Source organism: Typopeltis vanoorti, chromosome 2, assembly GCF_054136105.1.
Source record: "Typopeltis vanoorti isolate ZY-2024b chromosome 2, IOZ_Tvanoo_1.0, whole genome shotgun sequence".
In the NCBI taxonomy this organism is placed as follows: domain Eukaryota; kingdom Metazoa; phylum Arthropoda; class Arachnida; order Uropygi; family Thelyphonidae; genus Typopeltis; species Typopeltis vanoorti.
Window position 1 is genome coordinate 117,797,093 of NC_143550.1, and position 19,673 is coordinate 117,816,765.

At 37.5% G+C, this 19,673-nt stretch overlaps 1 protein-coding gene across 1 annotated transcript in view; it reads right to left on the reverse strand.

Annotated features, from left to right (window-relative positions):
• LOC150109372 (uncharacterized) overlaps positions 1-19,673 on the reverse strand; it is a 72,739-nt gene that overhangs the window by 5,651 nt on the left and 47,415 nt on the right. The window contains exons 5-9 of the mRNA XM_090402229.1: positions 12,324-12,904; positions 9,545-9,710; positions 8,037-8,206; positions 4,279-4,449; positions 404-502 (exon numbers count right to left, since the gene is read on the reverse strand). Coding sequence (XP_090258355.1) covers positions 404-502; positions 4,279-4,449; positions 8,037-8,206; positions 9,545-9,710; positions 12,324-12,904 — 1,187 coding nt within the window. The remainder of the gene's footprint in view (positions 1-403; positions 503-4,278; positions 4,450-8,036; positions 8,207-9,544; positions 9,711-12,323; positions 12,905-19,673) is intronic.

A 19,673-nucleotide genomic window follows, 5' to 3' on the forward strand; every position in this document is an offset into this window, starting at 1 on the left:
CTAAACAGAATTTGAGCTATCATTTTCAGAAACTTTTTTTTTTTTTTCCCCTGCACCTGATTATATTATGAAAACTTACGGAGAATAAACATGCATTAGTAAGGCATATTTAAAATACAATCCACAATAAAACAAAAAACCCAATACCTCCGAATTGGTGGGCATGAAACGATAATACAGCTCCCGTTAGGATTTTGTATTTATAAAATAAATAAATAAATAAAAATTTAAAAAAATTAAAAAAAAACTTATATAGGTTTACGATGTCAATTTATATTCTGAAAATCCCATGAAGACGATAAACTGGCTCTTAATAAGGTTTAGTGTAACTCGAATGTGATTTTATGACAGAAAGCGATAAGAATTCATTTAATTATGAATAAATGTAACTGTGACCACTTACAAGTTCTTGCCTAGATTCGGATTTTTCCTGTAATGAATTCAACCTCATCTGATCGCTTACGGCTGAAGGGAAGTGCGTGTGTCCATGCACTTGCGATTCCTGAAATATAAATACTTGATTATTATTTCTCTATAAAATAGGATGACATAAAGATCTGCTCTATTTAAATAACAGAACGAAATCAGTGTATTCAGAGATGTACTAAAAATGGAACAAACATTTTTTTTATTAATTGGTTAGTTAAGCATCACAGTTACCGAAGAAAAACTTCATTAAATTTAAATATTATATATTTTTTAAAAAACTTTTTATATATTAAATGTTAAACTATAAAGTATATCTTAATTTTAAAGAATGTTTTGAGTTTTCTCATTTTTCTTTTTTTTTTTATAGATTTCTATCCTAACAGGAAAATATGTGCTATCTAGATCAAACTCAAAATTACTTGATTAGATTAGATATTGCACATGTTCTGAGAAGTCGGAAGGTTGATTCAATCGACCTTGAGATGCGGTGATTGATTAATTAATACCCTTGGAGTGTAACACCGGTGAAGTTTAACTGAGGTTCGGCTGTTGCTGTTACTCCCTTGGGTGATGAGATGATGAGATATCCTTGGAGGGTAACGGATGGCAATGCTGAACCAATGAAGTTTAACTGAGGGTTGCTGTTACCCCCTTGGATAATGAGTTTCGAGAGTTTGCTCTCTTGAGGTTTATGCCTTAAGGGAGCAATTTGAGTCTCCGGGGAAAGTGTTCTCCGGCACGGCCCTGTGAGGGGCTTTGTCGGTGAATTATTTTCTTCGGTATTTGAGCGGTTCTGCTCAGTGGTGGGTTTCACTGAGTGGAACCAACGCGGAGATTTGAACGGTCTTTCGCCCACTATGGAGTGGCCTAGAGATCGTCCGAATTTTTGAGATATCACCTTTACTTAAGCAGGCGGTGATTGATTCATTCAAGCCAATACCCTTGGAGGGTAATGCTGTAGCCAATGAAGTTCTAACTGAGGCTCGGCTATTGCTGATACCCTCCTGCAATGATCACAGCTTTAATTGCTCAATAACACCTTATCCTACACTGTCCTCTACAGATAACGGGGAACATGAAAAGCATTCTTGCTTCGCCCCTTTAAGCCAGTCCTTATAAGGACTATTGCACATGTTCTGTAACTATTTGAGACGTCATTATTAAAAAGTTTTATGCAACTTCGTTGGCAACACTGACCTCAAATAAGGAAACTGTACAAAACATTACTTTTTCGCTCGAACGCGGTTCTTTACACACCGTGAAAAGAAAATAGTTGTTTTCAAATAGAGCATGTGATGTGATTTGTTTATAGGAAAATCGTTTTGAATTCCGACAACCCTTCTTTTATCTGCAAGTACTGCTGTTTTGAAAACAGTGACTATCAGATTTGAGTTTTTTTTTTTTTTTTTAAGTCAGATAGAGACAATGGAAAACGTCCTATCCGATCTCGTATAACATTTTTGATTACAGGGGAAAATGCATCTTAAAATACTTAAAGATATTTTATATGAATTACTTAAACATTGCGGTAATTTTTTTTTTTTTTTTTGCTGATTGCACACGATAGACGACTTTCACGAATAATGGCATAATAATAAGTTTTATCTTCTTCCTTTTCATATTAGGTAAAATGGCCTATTTTTGGCCAACTAACCTTGGCGAGTAATCTCGGTAGCTCAGTAGCTAAATGCGATGCCTCCTGGTTAGAATGATTAGGTTGGAATCCCGTATACGACGTGAATAACCTTTATAAGGATTTATTTTAACTAAATATTAGCTAGCTGGTCTCATCCGGAGGTTATAAGGAATTCTCCTGGAAATATCTGGCTTTTTCTTACTGCAAAACCGACAAATTCGTCATGACAATACACGTTATTTGCAAACAAATGAGCATTGGACTGAGTCATCTTATCCTGCTTAAAGTAAGGATACTTGCCAAGTATCGTAAAGCGCCAAAAAGATCAAAGAAGAAGAATTATATCCTGAAAAAAAAAGTTTCGTTGATTTTTTTTGCCGTAAATTTCACCAGAGATGAATGGAATTTGATTAGACCTTTCACATGTAGATAATGATGTAATCAAAGAGAGAAAAGATCTTTTCTGATCACATTCAGATTCAATGGTTTTTCAGATATTGGTGGATAATAGAAAGAAGGGTAACCTAACCCACGAGTGAGTCAATGCATTCGTTCATTATTTTTCCAGCTCTAACAAAATACAGAATGGTAGTGAAGAATACTCTGAGTTTAAAAAGATGAGAATCCTTTATTTTTATATCTTAAACTACACAGTGGTCCAGTCGTGTTGTGACCCCACATGCTCAATAAGATTCGTAACATGCGAACGAGGAAATACAAAGACACAGGAAGGGGTTCATCGTTCATCACATTTCCTGTCCCTTTGTATATGATACTGTTTCCTATGTCCCTATTATTAGGAATGCGAGCGGTAAATCCCTCATGTCTTTTGTTCTCGGAGTTGAATGTTATATTTCTAGACGATTTTTGATAATTTCCTCCTTTATTATTATTATTATTATTATTATTATTATTATTATTAAATCTATTAAACATCAGTCTACTTTCCAACACAGCAAACAAACCAATAAATGATAACTAGCTGGTGTCATCTTCAGATAAGCTTAACAAATAAATTTCGAGGATGAAAGCTAAGAATACATCTCATCCAAGATCAATTTAAAAAAAAAAAAGGAAAAAAATCTGTACAAATTTCATTGTTACAAAAATGTTGTAAATATGTCATCATAATGTGTAATCATAATTTTAATAATAAAAAAGATTGAATTTTTTTAAAGATGTAATGAAGTACGTATCATATGTAATCAAATGCATGCAATGTATGTATCATAGGTAAACAAATGTATGTATCATACGTAATAAAAAATATTATTATTTAAATTATTTAAATTAAGGGGATATTAAATCCCACATTGTTTTAAAACCGAATAAGAAACTCAAAGATTGGAATCAGAGAGTTTCATGCCGAATATAGTAAACTATAAAAGAATCGGCGACCACTAACGTGAGCTAATGCAAGTAGTCCTAGTACGTAGTACAATCTCGGGCAACTCGTTGCAAAGGTGGGGAAAGTTCAGATCGCTATTCTTAGGTATTTTCCATAATGTAAAAACACATTTCCTAGGAAATGTATGCTGTTATTACATTATGGAGGGAGGTCACTACCCAGACCGGTTTCAGCCTTTTTTGAGGCTTCATCAGTGAGTAGCTAGACCTAATACCAAAGTGTATAGCGAAAAGAACTTATATACTCTGCGAACGAGTTTTCCAAAACAGGTGCAACCATTAAGTTACTTAAGTATAAAGAGCTAATAAGCTTCATTTCGGCAATGAAAACGTTACTTAAATTAAGGTATTGTACTACGTACTAGGGTCACTTGCATTAGCTCACGCTAGTAATCGCCGATATTTTTATAGTTTACTATATTCGGCATGAAACTCTCTGATTCCAATCTTTGAGTTTCTTATTCGGTTTTAAAACAATGTGGGATTTAATATCCCCTTAATTTAAATAATGTTTATATCGCCGAAATGAAGCTTATTAGCTCTTTATATTTAAGTAACTTAATTATTATTATTAATTATTAACTATACACAAATATAGTATCGTCAAGCTAGGAACGCACGGTATGCATGAATTCCGAATATCTATGTGGTTTTCAACTTTCTGTAAGCAACAGATTTATTTTATAATCTCCTTACACCTCGCATTTTCGATTTCTTCACACGTTTTAGCAGTCTCTCTCTCTCTTGACACGCACCTACATTTCATATTTGCATTTGTGTCACCTGATTATCGGCGCATGTCTTACCTCTTTCTGCGGTTCCTTGACCAAAATGTGAGTGATGGCCTCAAAGAGGAAAAGGCAGTAGACCGTCAGTTGAACTCCAAGTTGCTTCCAGATATACGGAGGGATGTCATCGATAGTCGGACCCTCGTTATGTTCATGTCTGTGGCCTCCGTGAGAATGTAGACCAATTGCCTAGAATTGGGAAAAGAAAAACAAATGAATTCGATTTTATTGCTTTATTACACTCTTAAAAGCTTTTGAGGTTGAGAAAGAACCAACCAACATTAGCTTTAAAAATGGAAAAATTCAGTAAACCAATAAAAATATTTTTAATATATTTCCTTTTTCTTTTTTTAAGAAAGATTAAAAAAAATCCATATTTATTATCAGATCAATGTAAGAAATCCGGATTTAAAACTGATATTCTCACAGGATATGTAGAATAAAGGGATTTCTATCTTTTGTATTGCACTGTTTCAGAAAATATTCACAATGCACGTTTTCGTTCGCAGTTAATTAGCTAAGAAATGTGAATTTTTATTCACCTTTGCTAAAATACTTAGCTATAATTGCTAAGATGAAAGATGGTAAGCTTCCCCAGGGATCTTTACGTTATTCACAAGGGCCCCATTAACTCTCATGGTTACCAGTAGACGTTTTGCATCTCCAGCCAGAATTTAACTTTTAAATGAATGTGTGTTGGGGAATTCTGGGTTGTCTCATACGAAGGGGGAAGGCAAATTATATGCGATTTCCGAAACCATATGAGTTCCTTATGTTATTTAGGGACTCGGACAAATTTAACACATCGATCAATATTTGCTTTTTTTATTGTTATAAACATCGCCATATTATTTGAATGCATCGAATACGTGTTGACTGTGCATTCCCAAAGCACAGTCAACCCGTATTCGATCTGAGCTGCTTCATCCGTTAAGTAGCAGATCTACTTAGATATGTGGGACGGAATCAAAAGTCTCCAGGTCGAGTGGTGATGGTGGTTCAATTGCCATGACATTTCCACCTCGTCCAGACTTGCCATGTTCCAGTGGGACATCTGTTACCTGCAATGAGGATATAAAGTCTCGGTCATCCTACATTCATCCATCCCCCGTTTCCTCAACTTACCTCTGCTACAAGGATTTTCTTTAGCACAGTGAATGCATCCCCTTATTAGCTCAAACTGAAAATTGCTCAACCGTTTAAATAAGCTAAATTATAACAACTTTAATAATAGACGTACGAATACAAATGATTATAAACGTAAAGCTAATTACAAATGGGAAATATAACTACATGAACAGCAACTAAACTTTTAATTACATTTACATATCATTAAATATCCCCACGAAATCATTAAACATTCTACAACAGCCCTATACGGACAGTCCGGATATCCCGAAGAGACTTTATATCTTTTTATTTATTTGTTTGTTTATTTTTGGTGCATTTGAATGCCCCCACATTGACGAGGAGTCAAGACGATGTCTTGTTTTCTCATCCACTGCGATATATTTACTAATCCACATAAATCCACATAAGCAAGTAGTGGATGAATCCCAGAGGAGCGATGTTTGACCTCCTTCTCCTTCCTTCAGAAAGAAAGTATCCAAATGGTTTGGAAATCCGAAAGGAGAGATTTGCTTGGATCGGAACTCGGTGCTTAATCCCCCCCCCCACCCCTGTGGTTCTCGACAGGAGTTTTATTTAGATCGGTTTTAGATTGTCCTTATTTAGGGGAAATCTTTGTTTTCGTGATTTGCTGGTGGGTAGCACTAGCTCCTCCTCCTGCGCTTCTGAAACTTGCGATGCTGACAAAGACTTTTCCCATCTTCCTTCACAGTAATTAATTTTGGAAGTGTCTGCAATTCTACCACGATGCTACGTTTAGCATTTTCTTTATTATAAGGGATGATTCATTATTTATAGGATCCATTAGTTTATACATCTTTGGAGAAATATTTTCTTCTCACAGTAATTCCTCGATATTTGGTAATTACGGTAAAGTACACCTAAGTCCTAGACAAAAGAGGAAGGTGACTCAAGGGACAGTACGTCTGAAGAAGACATGTACAGAGGCTTGGAGAAATTTTTCTTTCTAATGAGAGTAGAGCCGAAGCATCAGGTGAAGAACATGCTCCCTACTCTCACCAGAAAGAAAAATTTCTCCAAGCACACATCTTCTTCAGAAGATGTGTGCTTGGAGAAATGTACACATCCTGTACACATCTTCTTCAGAAGTACTGGTCTTTGAGTCACCTTCCTCTTTTGTCTAGGTATACATTACCGTAATTTTGATGGTTTGGGCTTTCCCGAGGCAGCACATCTTTTTTGTGCATATAAGATTTGCATCTCCATGAATGTTTTTCCTGTTCCTCGCGTACGCGTTTGTTCTGTCCCTGAGCATCATGATTGCTGTATTTCTAATGATGACATTTATAATGGAGAAGCGTTTCTGCACTTGAGATGGATGGATTTGATTGGAATTACGACAGAGGTAACTAAGAATATTTGTAAGAATGCTTGCTGCTTGCATAGTCTCATGCCAATTTTATGATGCCAGGACTTCTGAAGAAAGTCCTCCATAGTTTAGGTTCTATTCATCGACTACTAGAAGAACTCCTTCGCTCAGCTGATTTCACAGTTAGTCATCTTTGGCAAAGGCAAGTAGAGTCACCATAGAAATTCTAGTTTCTAATCTGTTAACTCAACATAAATCGACCATATAACAGTGCAGAGAATACGACTTAGGAATTAGGGACATAGCTTGTTATCTAAAACACACACACACACTAAGATGCATTCAGTAATTTGACAAAGGTGTGAGAGAGGGACTAGATGCTTATCAACTTCCAAAAAAAGTTAGGGATAAAAGTGCCCGTATCCTCTTTGGAGAATAAAAGGCATTAGAAAATTTATTTATTTTATAAATAAAAAATAATTCATCTAACGCGTTTTTTTTTTTATTCGTAAGAAGTAGGTATAATTTCTTTTTAAAGCCTAACCTCTCGACATTGCGTCCTTTGTAGTTGTCACTGATAGATAAGGTCATCTCTACCAAATTCGTAGCTTTATTAGATACGAGAGTACCGCAAACAACTGCTGCCATCTCGTGTTCCCATTATTATCTGAAATACTGATGAATTCTATTGTCTATTTTTCTGAGCTGCGCGCTAAAAATCAAGTTTCACTGAGGAAAAGCCTACTTGTTTGTATCCAAAATCGACTAATTCTAGTATGTTGAAAGAAAGAAAAAAAAAAAAAAGGTCTACAGAAAGTTCCTCTGGTTGGTGATTAGAATCGAACCTATGACGGTCTTCTGTTAGTCCGGTATATGGAAATTTTCATGAGCAAATAATTTCGAGCACCAATATTATTTTATTCAATAATAAAATGCATCTGTTAGAACATTACTTAATACGAGTGCTTGTTATTTTATATTTTGAAACACTGTCATTACGATGTTACCTTTCTCATCAGAATTCACTCTTCTGTTTCTGAGGAGGAGGAGGAGGAGGAGGAGGAGGGCTAGGGAATGAAGACGTCTGTAGGTCTCTAACTAACTCAATACTAAGCAGAATAATGTCCAAAACTCTTTTAAGATCTTTGACAAGCCATATCTGTTTATTTAACACTCTAAGTAAACACTCTAAGCTCTAATTATCAATTCAAAAAAGAAATATGATTTTCTATATTTGTTCAGATAACCAATCATCGATCACTGTGATGTACTTAATCTGGATGGGGGGCCAATGCTAACCCTTACCTCCTTTTCTCACCTGAGGAATAAGATGTAGAAGAGCATCTCCAGCCATGGTACTGAACGACAATCCGATGAATGCCATCATAACGAAATGGTAGGTCTCCTTGCCTAAAATAGGCAGCAGTAAAATTCCTCCAAGCGAACACAGACTGATCACGAACACCGCTAACGAGCTGTATCCATACACTGCACGAAAGAAAGTGGAAGTCGATTTAGGTTCATGCTGTAAATAAAGGGAGATTCTTGCATGATTAATAAATGGGTTACTAATTAAATATCGCGTAATTTATGAAATTTAAAAGGGTTCTTAATGCTGAATTTCTATGGCCTATTTACCATTATATTTGGACTACTTTACTATACAATCATGAGTCAAAACATTATAACATCCGGTCTGGTTCGAAGATTGTTCTCGTGGATATCACTAGCTCCTCTTATCGCTGCTGAACACACCTGAACCGCTAATTCGTACCGGGGGAATTGTTTCGGATCAGATATTGCTCTGCATGTGATAACAGGCATCCGGTAACATTGCGCGTGCATGGTTCGAGCGTAAAGAGCATATCCAAATATTCTGTGTACTCCCAGGCCTTCCGATTTTCCTGATTGAATCCCATCGAACAATTGTGGGATCATGTGCACCCGGAAGTCAACGTCAGTGACTCGCACCAGATCCTGACTTTTGCGCATTATTCTGTCTAGTTGGAGCAGACCTTCTGTGGTCTTGTGGAGTTAGTGTGAAGATGGAAGCAAGCGGTTATCTCGATCAAAGGAAGCCCATCCCATTACTAGGTAGGTAGTCATAATATTTTGGCTCATGAGCGTATATATAAGAGAGATATGTCTCTAGAATCCAGAAAGTGTCGCTTCAATCGTTAATATAAACCTCTGATAGTGATGTGTATCTTACGAGATCCACGAAACGCTAACTGAGAATTAATATTTACAGTAAGTGAGCGAAAAAGCATCTACTTAAAGACACTCCCAGCACTGGTGAACTATTTTTTCCCCTAGTTTTTTCTGGGTCTTCACGGACCTATGACTTTCCTTTGGTAACCCAGAGCATCCTTGTGGGATTCACATGACAATTATTTTTGAGTTTATTAAGAATTACAACCCAGAACACGAAACTGAGCTAATATTTTATGTAATTTTAATTTCTTTCCCCATTAGGTAACTTTGGTAGTGGAGGGGGATGTATGTCAACCACCTTATGATAATTACTGAGATTTTTTATTTTTTATTTATTTATTTATTTATTTTTGTTACAGAAAGTTCTGATCAGAAGGAAGGCAGCCACTCTGTTCGGCATATGAAGAGGACTGGTCTTTGAAGCCAAAAAATTTAAAAAAATAATAAAAATAAAAATCTGGATTGACCCGCCACTTTTATAAAAACCTTCATCAATCGAAAGCGTGAGCTGTGTGCATATGTTTGTTGTCATGTACGCTCGACCTCCGTCAAGCCGGTTTTTGAGAGCGATCAAGGTTGGAGTTACAAGGTAGGGAAAAGTGTCATACTCACGTTCTTTATTAGTTGGTTGATAAATGCTGGTCTTGGTGACATCCGCACAAACACCACTCACAGTTTGCTGAATTAAAGCTGGACAAAGTTGAATAAACTCGCTGCGAGTGACGCTTCCGTTGACAGAACGACTGAACTTCCACACCAATTCTTGGGTGCTGATACACTGAAAATGCAAAAACGTTTAATTAATATTTTTAAAGTTTATTTATTTATTTTGTTAAATAATCCACACTTGATGCCATATTTTATTCAACCAGTCTTAGGTTCGAGAATGTTTGATGATTTTTTACCCCATTATAATTCCGTTTTTTCATTGGGAAATGATAATAATAATAATTTTTAATAATTTCTGCTTAGCTTGATGAAAATTTGGTATTTAACAGCCGGTTTGATTGAGGGAACAGACTGTATGAGGGTGGTCTGAAAAGTTCTCGGCCTAACAATGGAAAAACGCATTTATAATTTCAAAATTATTTTTATTTTTCAACAAAGTCTCCCTTAAGACTAACACATTTATTCCAGCGATGCTCCAGCGCCATTATCCCGACCCTGTAGTGGTTCTCAGTAAGATCTGCAAAATAACCCTCCACAGCTGCAATCACCTCTTGATTCGAAGAGGTGACGGCAGCTGTAGAATTGTTAGAACATCCACCCTATTACACAGAGGGAGCCAAATCTGGGGAATAGGGTGGATGTTCCAACAATTCATAGTGCAAATCCCTTAATTTTCCCATTGCCAAAACACTTTTGTGGACAGGTGGATTGTCCTGATGAAAGATGCATTTTTTTTTTACTTCTGCAAACCGGGTCTTTTCTCACGAATTTTTTCGTCTAGTCTTGTTAAAAGATCGGAATAATGCGGGGAGTATTATTTCGATCAGCCCATTTCTTAATTGTCTTCTTTAGCGATGAACAACCGGATTCTGTTCACTGTTTTGATTGCCGATTGGATTCTGGTGTGTAATGGTGATTCCAAGTCTCATCCATAATAATAAATTGACACACAAAATCAATTTTGTTCTTGTTAAAATGCTCAAAGCACTGTTCAGAGATTTTCATGCGAGTGCCTTTTTGATCTGCTGTGAGCAAGTGCGGAACCTATCTTGCGCAAAGCTTTTTCATATGCAATTCTTCATGCAAAATATATCCTACATGTTCTTTTGAAATGCCTATAATCTCAGCAATTTCACGCACTTTGACTCGCCGGTCATCCAATACCACATCGTGCACTTAATCAATAATTTCTGGTGTTGTTGCACTTTTTGGATGTCCTTCACGTAGATCATCTTCAAGGCTGGTACGGCACCACGTTTAAACTCGGCAGCCCATTTCTTAATTGTCGAAAACGAAGGAGAAGAGTGCCCATAAACTTTTATGAACTTCGAATGAATTTCTTTTGGCGTTAAACCTTCTTTTACAAAGAATTTTATAACAGCACGATACTCAATTTTATCCATTTCAAGGAATACAGACAACGCTTTTGCTTCCGACAGCTGTATAAAACAAACTACTTGGTAGAATGACTTGTAATTTCACACGGATGCTAATGACAGATATACCAACTCTGAAAAAAAACTCTTGCCGATAGTGTTGCCATCTATGGTCGAGGTCGAGAACATTTCAGACCATCCTCGTAGATACGAATCCCTTGATGATATTCATGTTTGTTTATTGTAATCTTATTAAATTCCCGAAGTAAAGTTCTAATGCTAATATACTTTAGCTGTATTTATAGCCTTCTGTGGGTGAAATTCATATAAAAAGTAAAATTAAATAGGCTTACTGCATTTTGTAATTTCAATTGATACTACTAATTTACAAGAATGGCACTGAAAACCCATTTTTTATGATTACGCAAAGTCCTACTTGATATCTAAGTTACAGAACATCTAGCACCCTATCAACTGGTTTCGAGGTCGATTTTATGTTTAAAAGGGCGAAAACTGGAGCACCAGAGGAAGCCAACCAGTCCGAGACTAACATCTGTAGTCGGATGATTACTCTGTAGATTACTCATCTACAGAGTAATCATCTATAACTGGGGTGGTGAACTAGGTTTAGTTCACCACCCCAGTTTTAGTTTTAGTTTACTAGGTTTAGTTGACTCTACTTATATTTGGGCATGTGTATACTTATTCACAGCTTATTTACTCTGTTACATTTCCTAACCATCTCAACGAAAACTTATTCTGTTCACAACTGGTTGTCTGTTAGCTTTTGGCTGTCATTTAGAATGTTTTTTCTTTTTTTCGAAACAGTTCGGAAAATTCGGCCCATTCAGAATATTATTTCTTCATTTAAGCTCAGTTTATTAAGCAGCTCTGGTTTCTATAGATCGGAATTTCAAAATCAACTGTTCGATTTCTTAAATTCTCTTTTCGGTAAAAGATTTGCTGTTGTTAAAGATACGTCCGAGTGATTTACTGCAACAACCTTTGAGTCCGAAAGAGGAACGCTTTCTGACGACAGAAGAACGAAAGACGTGATCTTTAGACGAATGTTGCCTTTCCTGATTAGTGCAAGCGTTAAGAAACAGGGGGAGGGGGGTGCAACGGGAAACGCGAATAACGCAAACTGTCGGAAGAATCCTAGCTGGACTTTGTCATCCCACGAATAAGTCGTGCAGTAACTTGAGTGTCATGACGACGGAAAATAATTAGACCTAGGCGGTTGCAAATTGCGGGAACTTTGCTAGCACGTGATTGTTCATGTGTGCGATATGAACCTCGTTTCACCTATGAACGTAGACACGCACGCTTACAGATGGCAAACTTACCTTGCTAGCCAGACTGGTATGTTGGTGTTTAGTTTCACTTCCGTCATCACGATCCACCGAGGGATGTGTGTTGCTTCCTTCGTTTATGAACCCAAGAGTTGTCGTGCTACGTACTGTCGTCCGTCTTTCGGTAGTTGATGTCGTTGTGAGCTCGGATTCGGCACTTCGTTTGCTAATCGCCGAATGGGTGTGAGGTTGAGAGTGAGGGTGGTGATGATGATGATGATGGTGATTTTCCGATTCGTCATCTTCGGTCACATTGTGTTCGGAGTCGTTACGGCTGTCTTCGTGAGTCTCGTGATGGTGGTGATGATGATCATTATCGTCGTGCGAATGACCTCTGTGATCTTCATCGTGAATGTCGGAATGATTTTCTTCTGGAGATTTTTGATGGTCCAAGGAATCGCTGCAGTGATCGTGGTCGTGGCCTTCGAGGTCATGACCTTTGTGATCACGGTCGTGATCGCCATTATGATCATGATGGGAATGGTCCTTTGAGTTTCCATGTTCATGATGGTGATCATGATCCTTCGAGGTAGACTGCTTTGATTTCTGTAGGTCCCCATGCAATCTCTGAAGATCTAAAAACAGAGGGAAACATAAATTAATCAAAATCAATTTAATTAAATAATTAAAAAATCTCAAACTCATACAAAATAAGCTATGTATAGAGCGCAGCATTAAAAAAAAAAAGAAGAAAATGTAAATATGACAGTTCTCATTAGAATGTACACAATGGGACAATGAATGTACCTGTCGTGGATCAAAAGATACCAGCTAGTGAAATACGACTTAAACCCAGATTTTGGCGGGATAATAAATAAATAAACAGGTTTCGGAAGGGAAAAATCCACATCTGGTTAACTGACCTTCAGTTAAAAGACCTTATAAAGGTATCTCGTAGTGTGCATAGGAATCATAGTGTATCGTCAGTACTAACTGAGTTACAGAGGCTCTAAAATGTAAATGAAAATCACAAAGCCTGGAGGATAATCAATCCGTTTTTCCATCTACTGGACAGAACAAGTTGGAAGGAAGAGAACAAGAGAGATAGAGAGAAGAAGAAGATTATAATATGTAATTTATAAAATAAAGTTTGAAATTATGCGAAATAGTTTGTATATTCCCACAGAACGACTCCTCAACATTGCTATAGAATTAAAAAGACGGTATAATTTTATTTGAAAAATTATCTGTCAAAATGTATTCACCCCCCCCCCCCAAAAAAAAACAGAGCTTTTCAAATGACATTTAGACAAAATTGCCATTTTTCTCCCCAAGGTATCTAATATTTTAAGTGTTCTAGTTCTTTCTTCGTATTTTATTTAAAAAAAAAAAATTGTTACGTCGATCTGAGACAGTGCTAACCAGGCTTGCTGTAACAAGCTAACCTTCTTGCCGAGTTCAAAATTCAAGCACTGTTAATACAAGGCAAAGTACGTGTTGGGTTTCCACATTGAAACAAACATTTTTGTACGTAACAAAGGCGATCAGCTTTAAGTACTATTTGAAAAGAAAACAGAGTGGACCTCATTGTTCAGTGACAGGTTATGTCCCATTTACGTACAAGAAGGTTGAACTACTTAACCTCAAGTACGTGTAACCATATGGTAGAAACGTCGGTGAAAAGAAATTCATTTTAATTAAGTCCTACACACTTAAATAGTGCACTCTGAAATTGAACTCACAATAATTTGTGTAATAAAGAGTCCTTAAATAAGAAATGAAGCCAGGACACAATTTCAAAACCGCTCGTATAAAGCGATAAATGTTCGTTATAAATAACACACTTCAATTGTCTGTCAGCTAGCGAAACTCGTTCGCTTAGCGTAAGTTATTATGGAAACACTATAGCAATACCCTGCAACTGACCAGATACAAATAATAGCGTTAGTTAAACCACGTAGTCCATATAAAATGAACCTTATTTCGATAATAACAATCACAACAACAACAACAATAAAACGATGTTGGTACAAATTCCTTTGTTTTTAACACTCTTATGTCTGCGACCCACAAAAAGGTCGTCTCTCTTTCTCTCTCTCTCTGCTTTGCTAATGCCTGGAGAGAAAGTGCTTTTCAATTTACCTCAGAAAAAAAAATTCTTCTGGTATTTTATTTTTCTAAATTTTATTTCATTATTTTTTTTTTATATTTCTTGCATATATGGAAATATACGTAATTAACTTTGATATATTGTGTAATAGTATAGTATAGTATAGTATAGTATAGTATAAATAACCATTACAAACATTTTTTTTTCCCTATAATAACGCAAGGAATCATTTTATACGCTCATCTTAGTTTCCATCCATTCCATTTAGTAGAATACCGTGCAGTCAAAAATGGTTAAACTAATTTTTCACTGTAAACGTGTGTGTGTGTATGTGTGAATTTAAAAATTTAAATAATAATTTTATTAATTTTTAATTTTTCGACAAAAAAGTCACTCGATTTCTAGGCTGTACCCAACAACACTGATTTTTCATTCCACTGCTCTCATCTCATTCGTTTTAAACATGGCGGAAATGAGGTAACCTCATTATCTGGAAAGAGTGCCATCTAACGGATATTTCCCAACTAATGGTTCAGAGAAAACCCAAGTTTTCGCTCTTGGTATTTCAAAACATCGCATCTTATTTATTTATTTATTTTTAATTCTACGGATTTCCTTCCACTTCTGGCAAGTAGATGACCAGTTTCCTATACTGCCACTCACTGTGTGTCATAGGGGACTGATTCCGGTTTTCAGAATTCCCTATTAATGGAGCCGCTCCACAAGTAGGGAAATTTGAAGATTGAAATCCCTACAAAGACATTCTCCGTACTCACTCTGTGTATGGAGCATGTCGTTTGGTTAGAAAGATTTGGTTCGAATCGTATACGACGCGAAGAACCTATATGGGGGGGGGGGTGACAGGATTCTTTCTCCAGGAAACTTGAGTTTACTTGATTTACGAAACAGACAAACCAGGAAGAAGAAGAACAACCGAATCCATCTTCCCTACTAAAGAGCCGAAGAAATATCTTATCATCTTTGTGTAACTCAATAACATCCTCTCACTGAATTCCGAATCTTATCTTTAGCTTTATTGATGACTTTTCAATTTCTTATTTGAAAAAACTCTGCCGTGCTTTTACATCCAAAGTTTGTTTTTTTTATTAATCCTTGACCTATATATAATATTTATGCACTATAGATTTTGCAATCTTTAGCTGTGTGGTAATGATATATTTAAAAAAAATAAATAAAACTAACAGGGGTGACATTTATCTATGCTTATATGCTTTGCAGGCGTATTTAGCCGATTGCTTAGATACCAACAGGCTGTTGCTTCAAATTCTTCCGACGTGCGAATGGACACTTATGAATGTCTTGAGGTAATAGATAATTTACGTGCCAGCTGTGAGAACCACCCACGTTAGTGGTGGCCTGAAATATCTTAAAAATTTCAGAATAGTATTCTCGGACTATATAAATTAATTAAGGAATTAAAACTAATCAACCACCCGTTATTAATGTAGAATAGAATGTCAGCCTTTCGTAGAGATGAATTAAATAAAAATATGTACTTCTACATAACAGAAACGGACAATCGTACTGTGTGTGCCATAGTACAGGAATACTTTCATCACAAAAGACAAACATTTTTTCTTTACAACCTTAAAGTAATCATTCACTCATAAATGTTTTTATCTTCGTAATCTGGCAACAATGCGCGTGGGAAATATGATTAAAAGAAATTTGGAAGGTCTTCAGAAATTCATATTTTATGTGAATTTCTGAGAACTTGCTGGAAAAAAACTAGTCAAACTAAATGATAATTCCATTAATTCATATCCTCCTTAACAAAAGCATGCTTTCCGTTTTCTAAATTCTAACTAATCAGTTTCGGCACGTTGTCTGCTTTCAGCCAATCCTCTGATTACTTTTTGATTAATCGCCCTTGAATGCTTTTCTAGCACCCATCAAATTTCTGGACAACGGTAACTCAATCCAAAGTTCCCATAACAACACCGAAGGACTCATGATGATGGTGTATAATTGTCCTTCTATTGACCAATATCTAATAAGTTCTGTCCATTCGAATTCAGTTTTGCCAATCCCTATTTAATTTCGTACATAATAAAGTGAATAAGTATTAGTCAATATTGGAAATATTACTTTCATAAACCATACTAATTTTCTGAGTTTAACTATTTCTAAACTCGTTAAAACTGGTTGCAACATTTTTAAATAATATAGCTTATTTTTGTATTATTTAATGTTTGTTTCTAAACAAAGACGAATCCTTAATTCATCTTTGATTATGTATTAGTTAAATCAAACATGAAGTTGTGTTTCACGCTTCAAATATTTCAGCTGTTTTCAAAATGAAATAAAACAAAATTGAAATTGAAAGTTGGCCAGCTATAAGTTCAGTATGCTGCGTGTGGATGTGGATGTTGTTATTATTATTTATTATATTGTAATTCTACATGAGGGGTCAGGTATATAACAATAACAAAAGCCACTAATATATATCCAAATTGTATCCAAGTTATTCAATAAAAATTTATTTTTACATGTACATGCTATATATATACAAACGTAGCTAAAAATAAAAAAAATTAAATGTCATTAAGAATTATATTAATAAATAAAAGGTGTATAGGTAAATTGTTATTTATTCACTAAATATCTTGCATATCATAAAACTACTACACTTTTTAAAATATAAAATAAGATTTTTATGTATAAATTATATAAATTAGATTTTTAGATCAGAAGTATCCTTTGTCTTTTTTTTGGTTCGTACCAAATATGGCATAATAAGTTGGCGGTATAGATGGGTTGAACTTGAAATGGGATGATGGATTATTGGATCGCTGACATTAACAGATTAATTTGGAAGAAATTGTTGATATGAAGACCTTGAATGAATATCAATCAACAGTTAAAGGAAACAAAGTGTGTGTGTGCGCGCGCGCACGCGAGAGAGAGAGAGAGAGAGAAAGAGAGAGAGTTATGTTATATACATTATCTTCCTCCTAAATATGCATATGCCATGATTGTTCGTTCATTGGTTAAAGTTGATCACTTTCAACACTACCTTTATACTAAAGGTGCTCATTTGATTTTAAACATATGCTTACCAACTAGTGTCAACAATCCTCAAAATTAATATGTTATTGATGAGGACTCTCCAAGTTAGTTAGTTCTTATATTTCAGCCTTTCCAAGGCACTTCTGATGCAGTTAGAATTTACTTGGAGGAAAGATATAAGATGTGATAGCACTGGAGTCGTGGCAACTAATTTGAACGGGGAATTTTGATAGGAAGTTAGTGATGGTAGTGATGGTAGGCTGGGTCATGTGATATTACTATTACGAGTGTTCTGTGCATCCCTTGAGGGTAGATGTAGGGGAATTTGATGTGATTAGCTTGCTTACTGCTTTGAAACATCATTCCCACTTGTACATCAGGACGTCTTTTGTGTGCTGTAAAATTTATCATCATGGAATTATTGATGTGTATCCTCAGGGATTGTGAAGAATAGTACGATAGTCCTACATAATTAAATTTGCATTGTTACTGGCTTCCAATGAGTTTTCTTCTGGCTTAATCTCTTGTTTGTCAAGTCTCCAATGTTGTCAAATCGAGCATTTTGTCAAAATCTTCTAAGGCAATACTACCAGCATAGCCTCCTAGATCTTGGTTGCTTCTTGATCTTTTGCCTGATTCCGGCATTGACGGAACAGGCATCAAATGCCTGTTCCGTTAACTTTTTCATCCGGTTTGTGGTCACACACACACACACACACACACACACACACACATATCCTTATAAGCCACTATATTTTAAGCTTCCATATATTGATCTAACATTCTTTTAATGATATAAAACATATTTCATGCAAATAACTCTAAGTTGAGTAAACCTTTACAGCTAATAGTTCTCTAGTGTCAGTAAAGAAACATGAACATTAGTGACAATTATATTACTTAACATGTTCATTGCCAATCACGCGATATCGCGCGATGCGAGTTCTCACCAAACGGCCGATCACGCGTTATCGCGTTGACGTCGCTAACTAAATAAAAAAATAAAAAAAATTTGGCCACCACACGAAATTCCAATTTTCAGCTTGGCAATAAAAGTATTAAACCAACTACTATATCAGACGGTAGTTGGCGTTTATGAATGGTACACTTCTTCATTGTAGGTCCTGTAAATTTGCAAATTATTCAAGGTATCTTTTGAAGATTTTAGTTGGTGTAAGTAGAGAAATATAAGCATATTTGTAACTCTAGCATTATCAGAGAGCAAGGAATTAAATGACAGAACATTCTTAATTAATTAAGAATCTTTTTTTTTCGCCAATATTGTCAGAACTTATGGATTTTGTTATACATTTTGACTATTTCACAAACAGAGGAAAGTTTCATCACAGCTGGAAGGAACAGCTATGAGCTAGAGTTGCTTTTCAAATTTCTGTACGGTTTACTTTGAAAAACGTCCCCCCCCCCCACCCCCCCCCCCCCCCACCCCCCCCCCCCCCCACCCCCCCCCCCCCCCACCCCCCCCCCCCCCCACCCCCCCCCCCCCCCACCCCCCCCCCCCCCCACCCCCCCCCCCCCCCACCCCCCCCCCCCCCCACCCCCCCCCCCCCCCACCCCCCCCCCCCCCCACCCCCCCCCCCCCCCACCCCCCCCCCCCCCCACCCCCCCCCCCCCCCACCCCCCCCCCCCCCCACCCCCCCCCCCCCCCACCCCCCCCCCCCCCCACCCCCCCCCCCCCCCACCCCCCCCCCCCCCCACCCCCCCCCCCCCCCACCCCCCCCCCCCCCCACCCCCCCCCCCCCCCACCCCCCCCCCCCCCCACCCCCCCCCCCCCCCACCCCCCCCCCCCCCCACCCCCCCCCCCCCCCACCCCCCCCCCCCCCCACCCCCCCCCCCCCCCACCCCCCCCCCCCCCCACCCCCCCCCCCCCCCACCCCCCCCCCCCCCCACCCCCCCAGAGACTCAAGGTGCTCCCTTAAGGCAAAAACCCTAAGGGAGGTAACTCAAAAACTCACACCCAGGATAACAGCAACAGCCGAACCTCAGTTTACTTCCTCGGTTCAGCATTGCTAATTGTTACCCTGGAAGTCCTGATTAGTAAGTAAAGGGTAAAATCTCAAAAAATCGGACGATCTCTAGGCCACTCCATAGTGGGCGAAAGACCGTCCATATCTCAGCGTTGGTTCCACTCAGTGTCGGCCGCCCCGTTCAAGCACCCCAACGGGCTCCCCGACTCCTGAGCAGAACCGCTCAAATTCCGAGGAAAATAATTCACCGACAAGAACCCCTCAGCGGGCCCTGCCGGA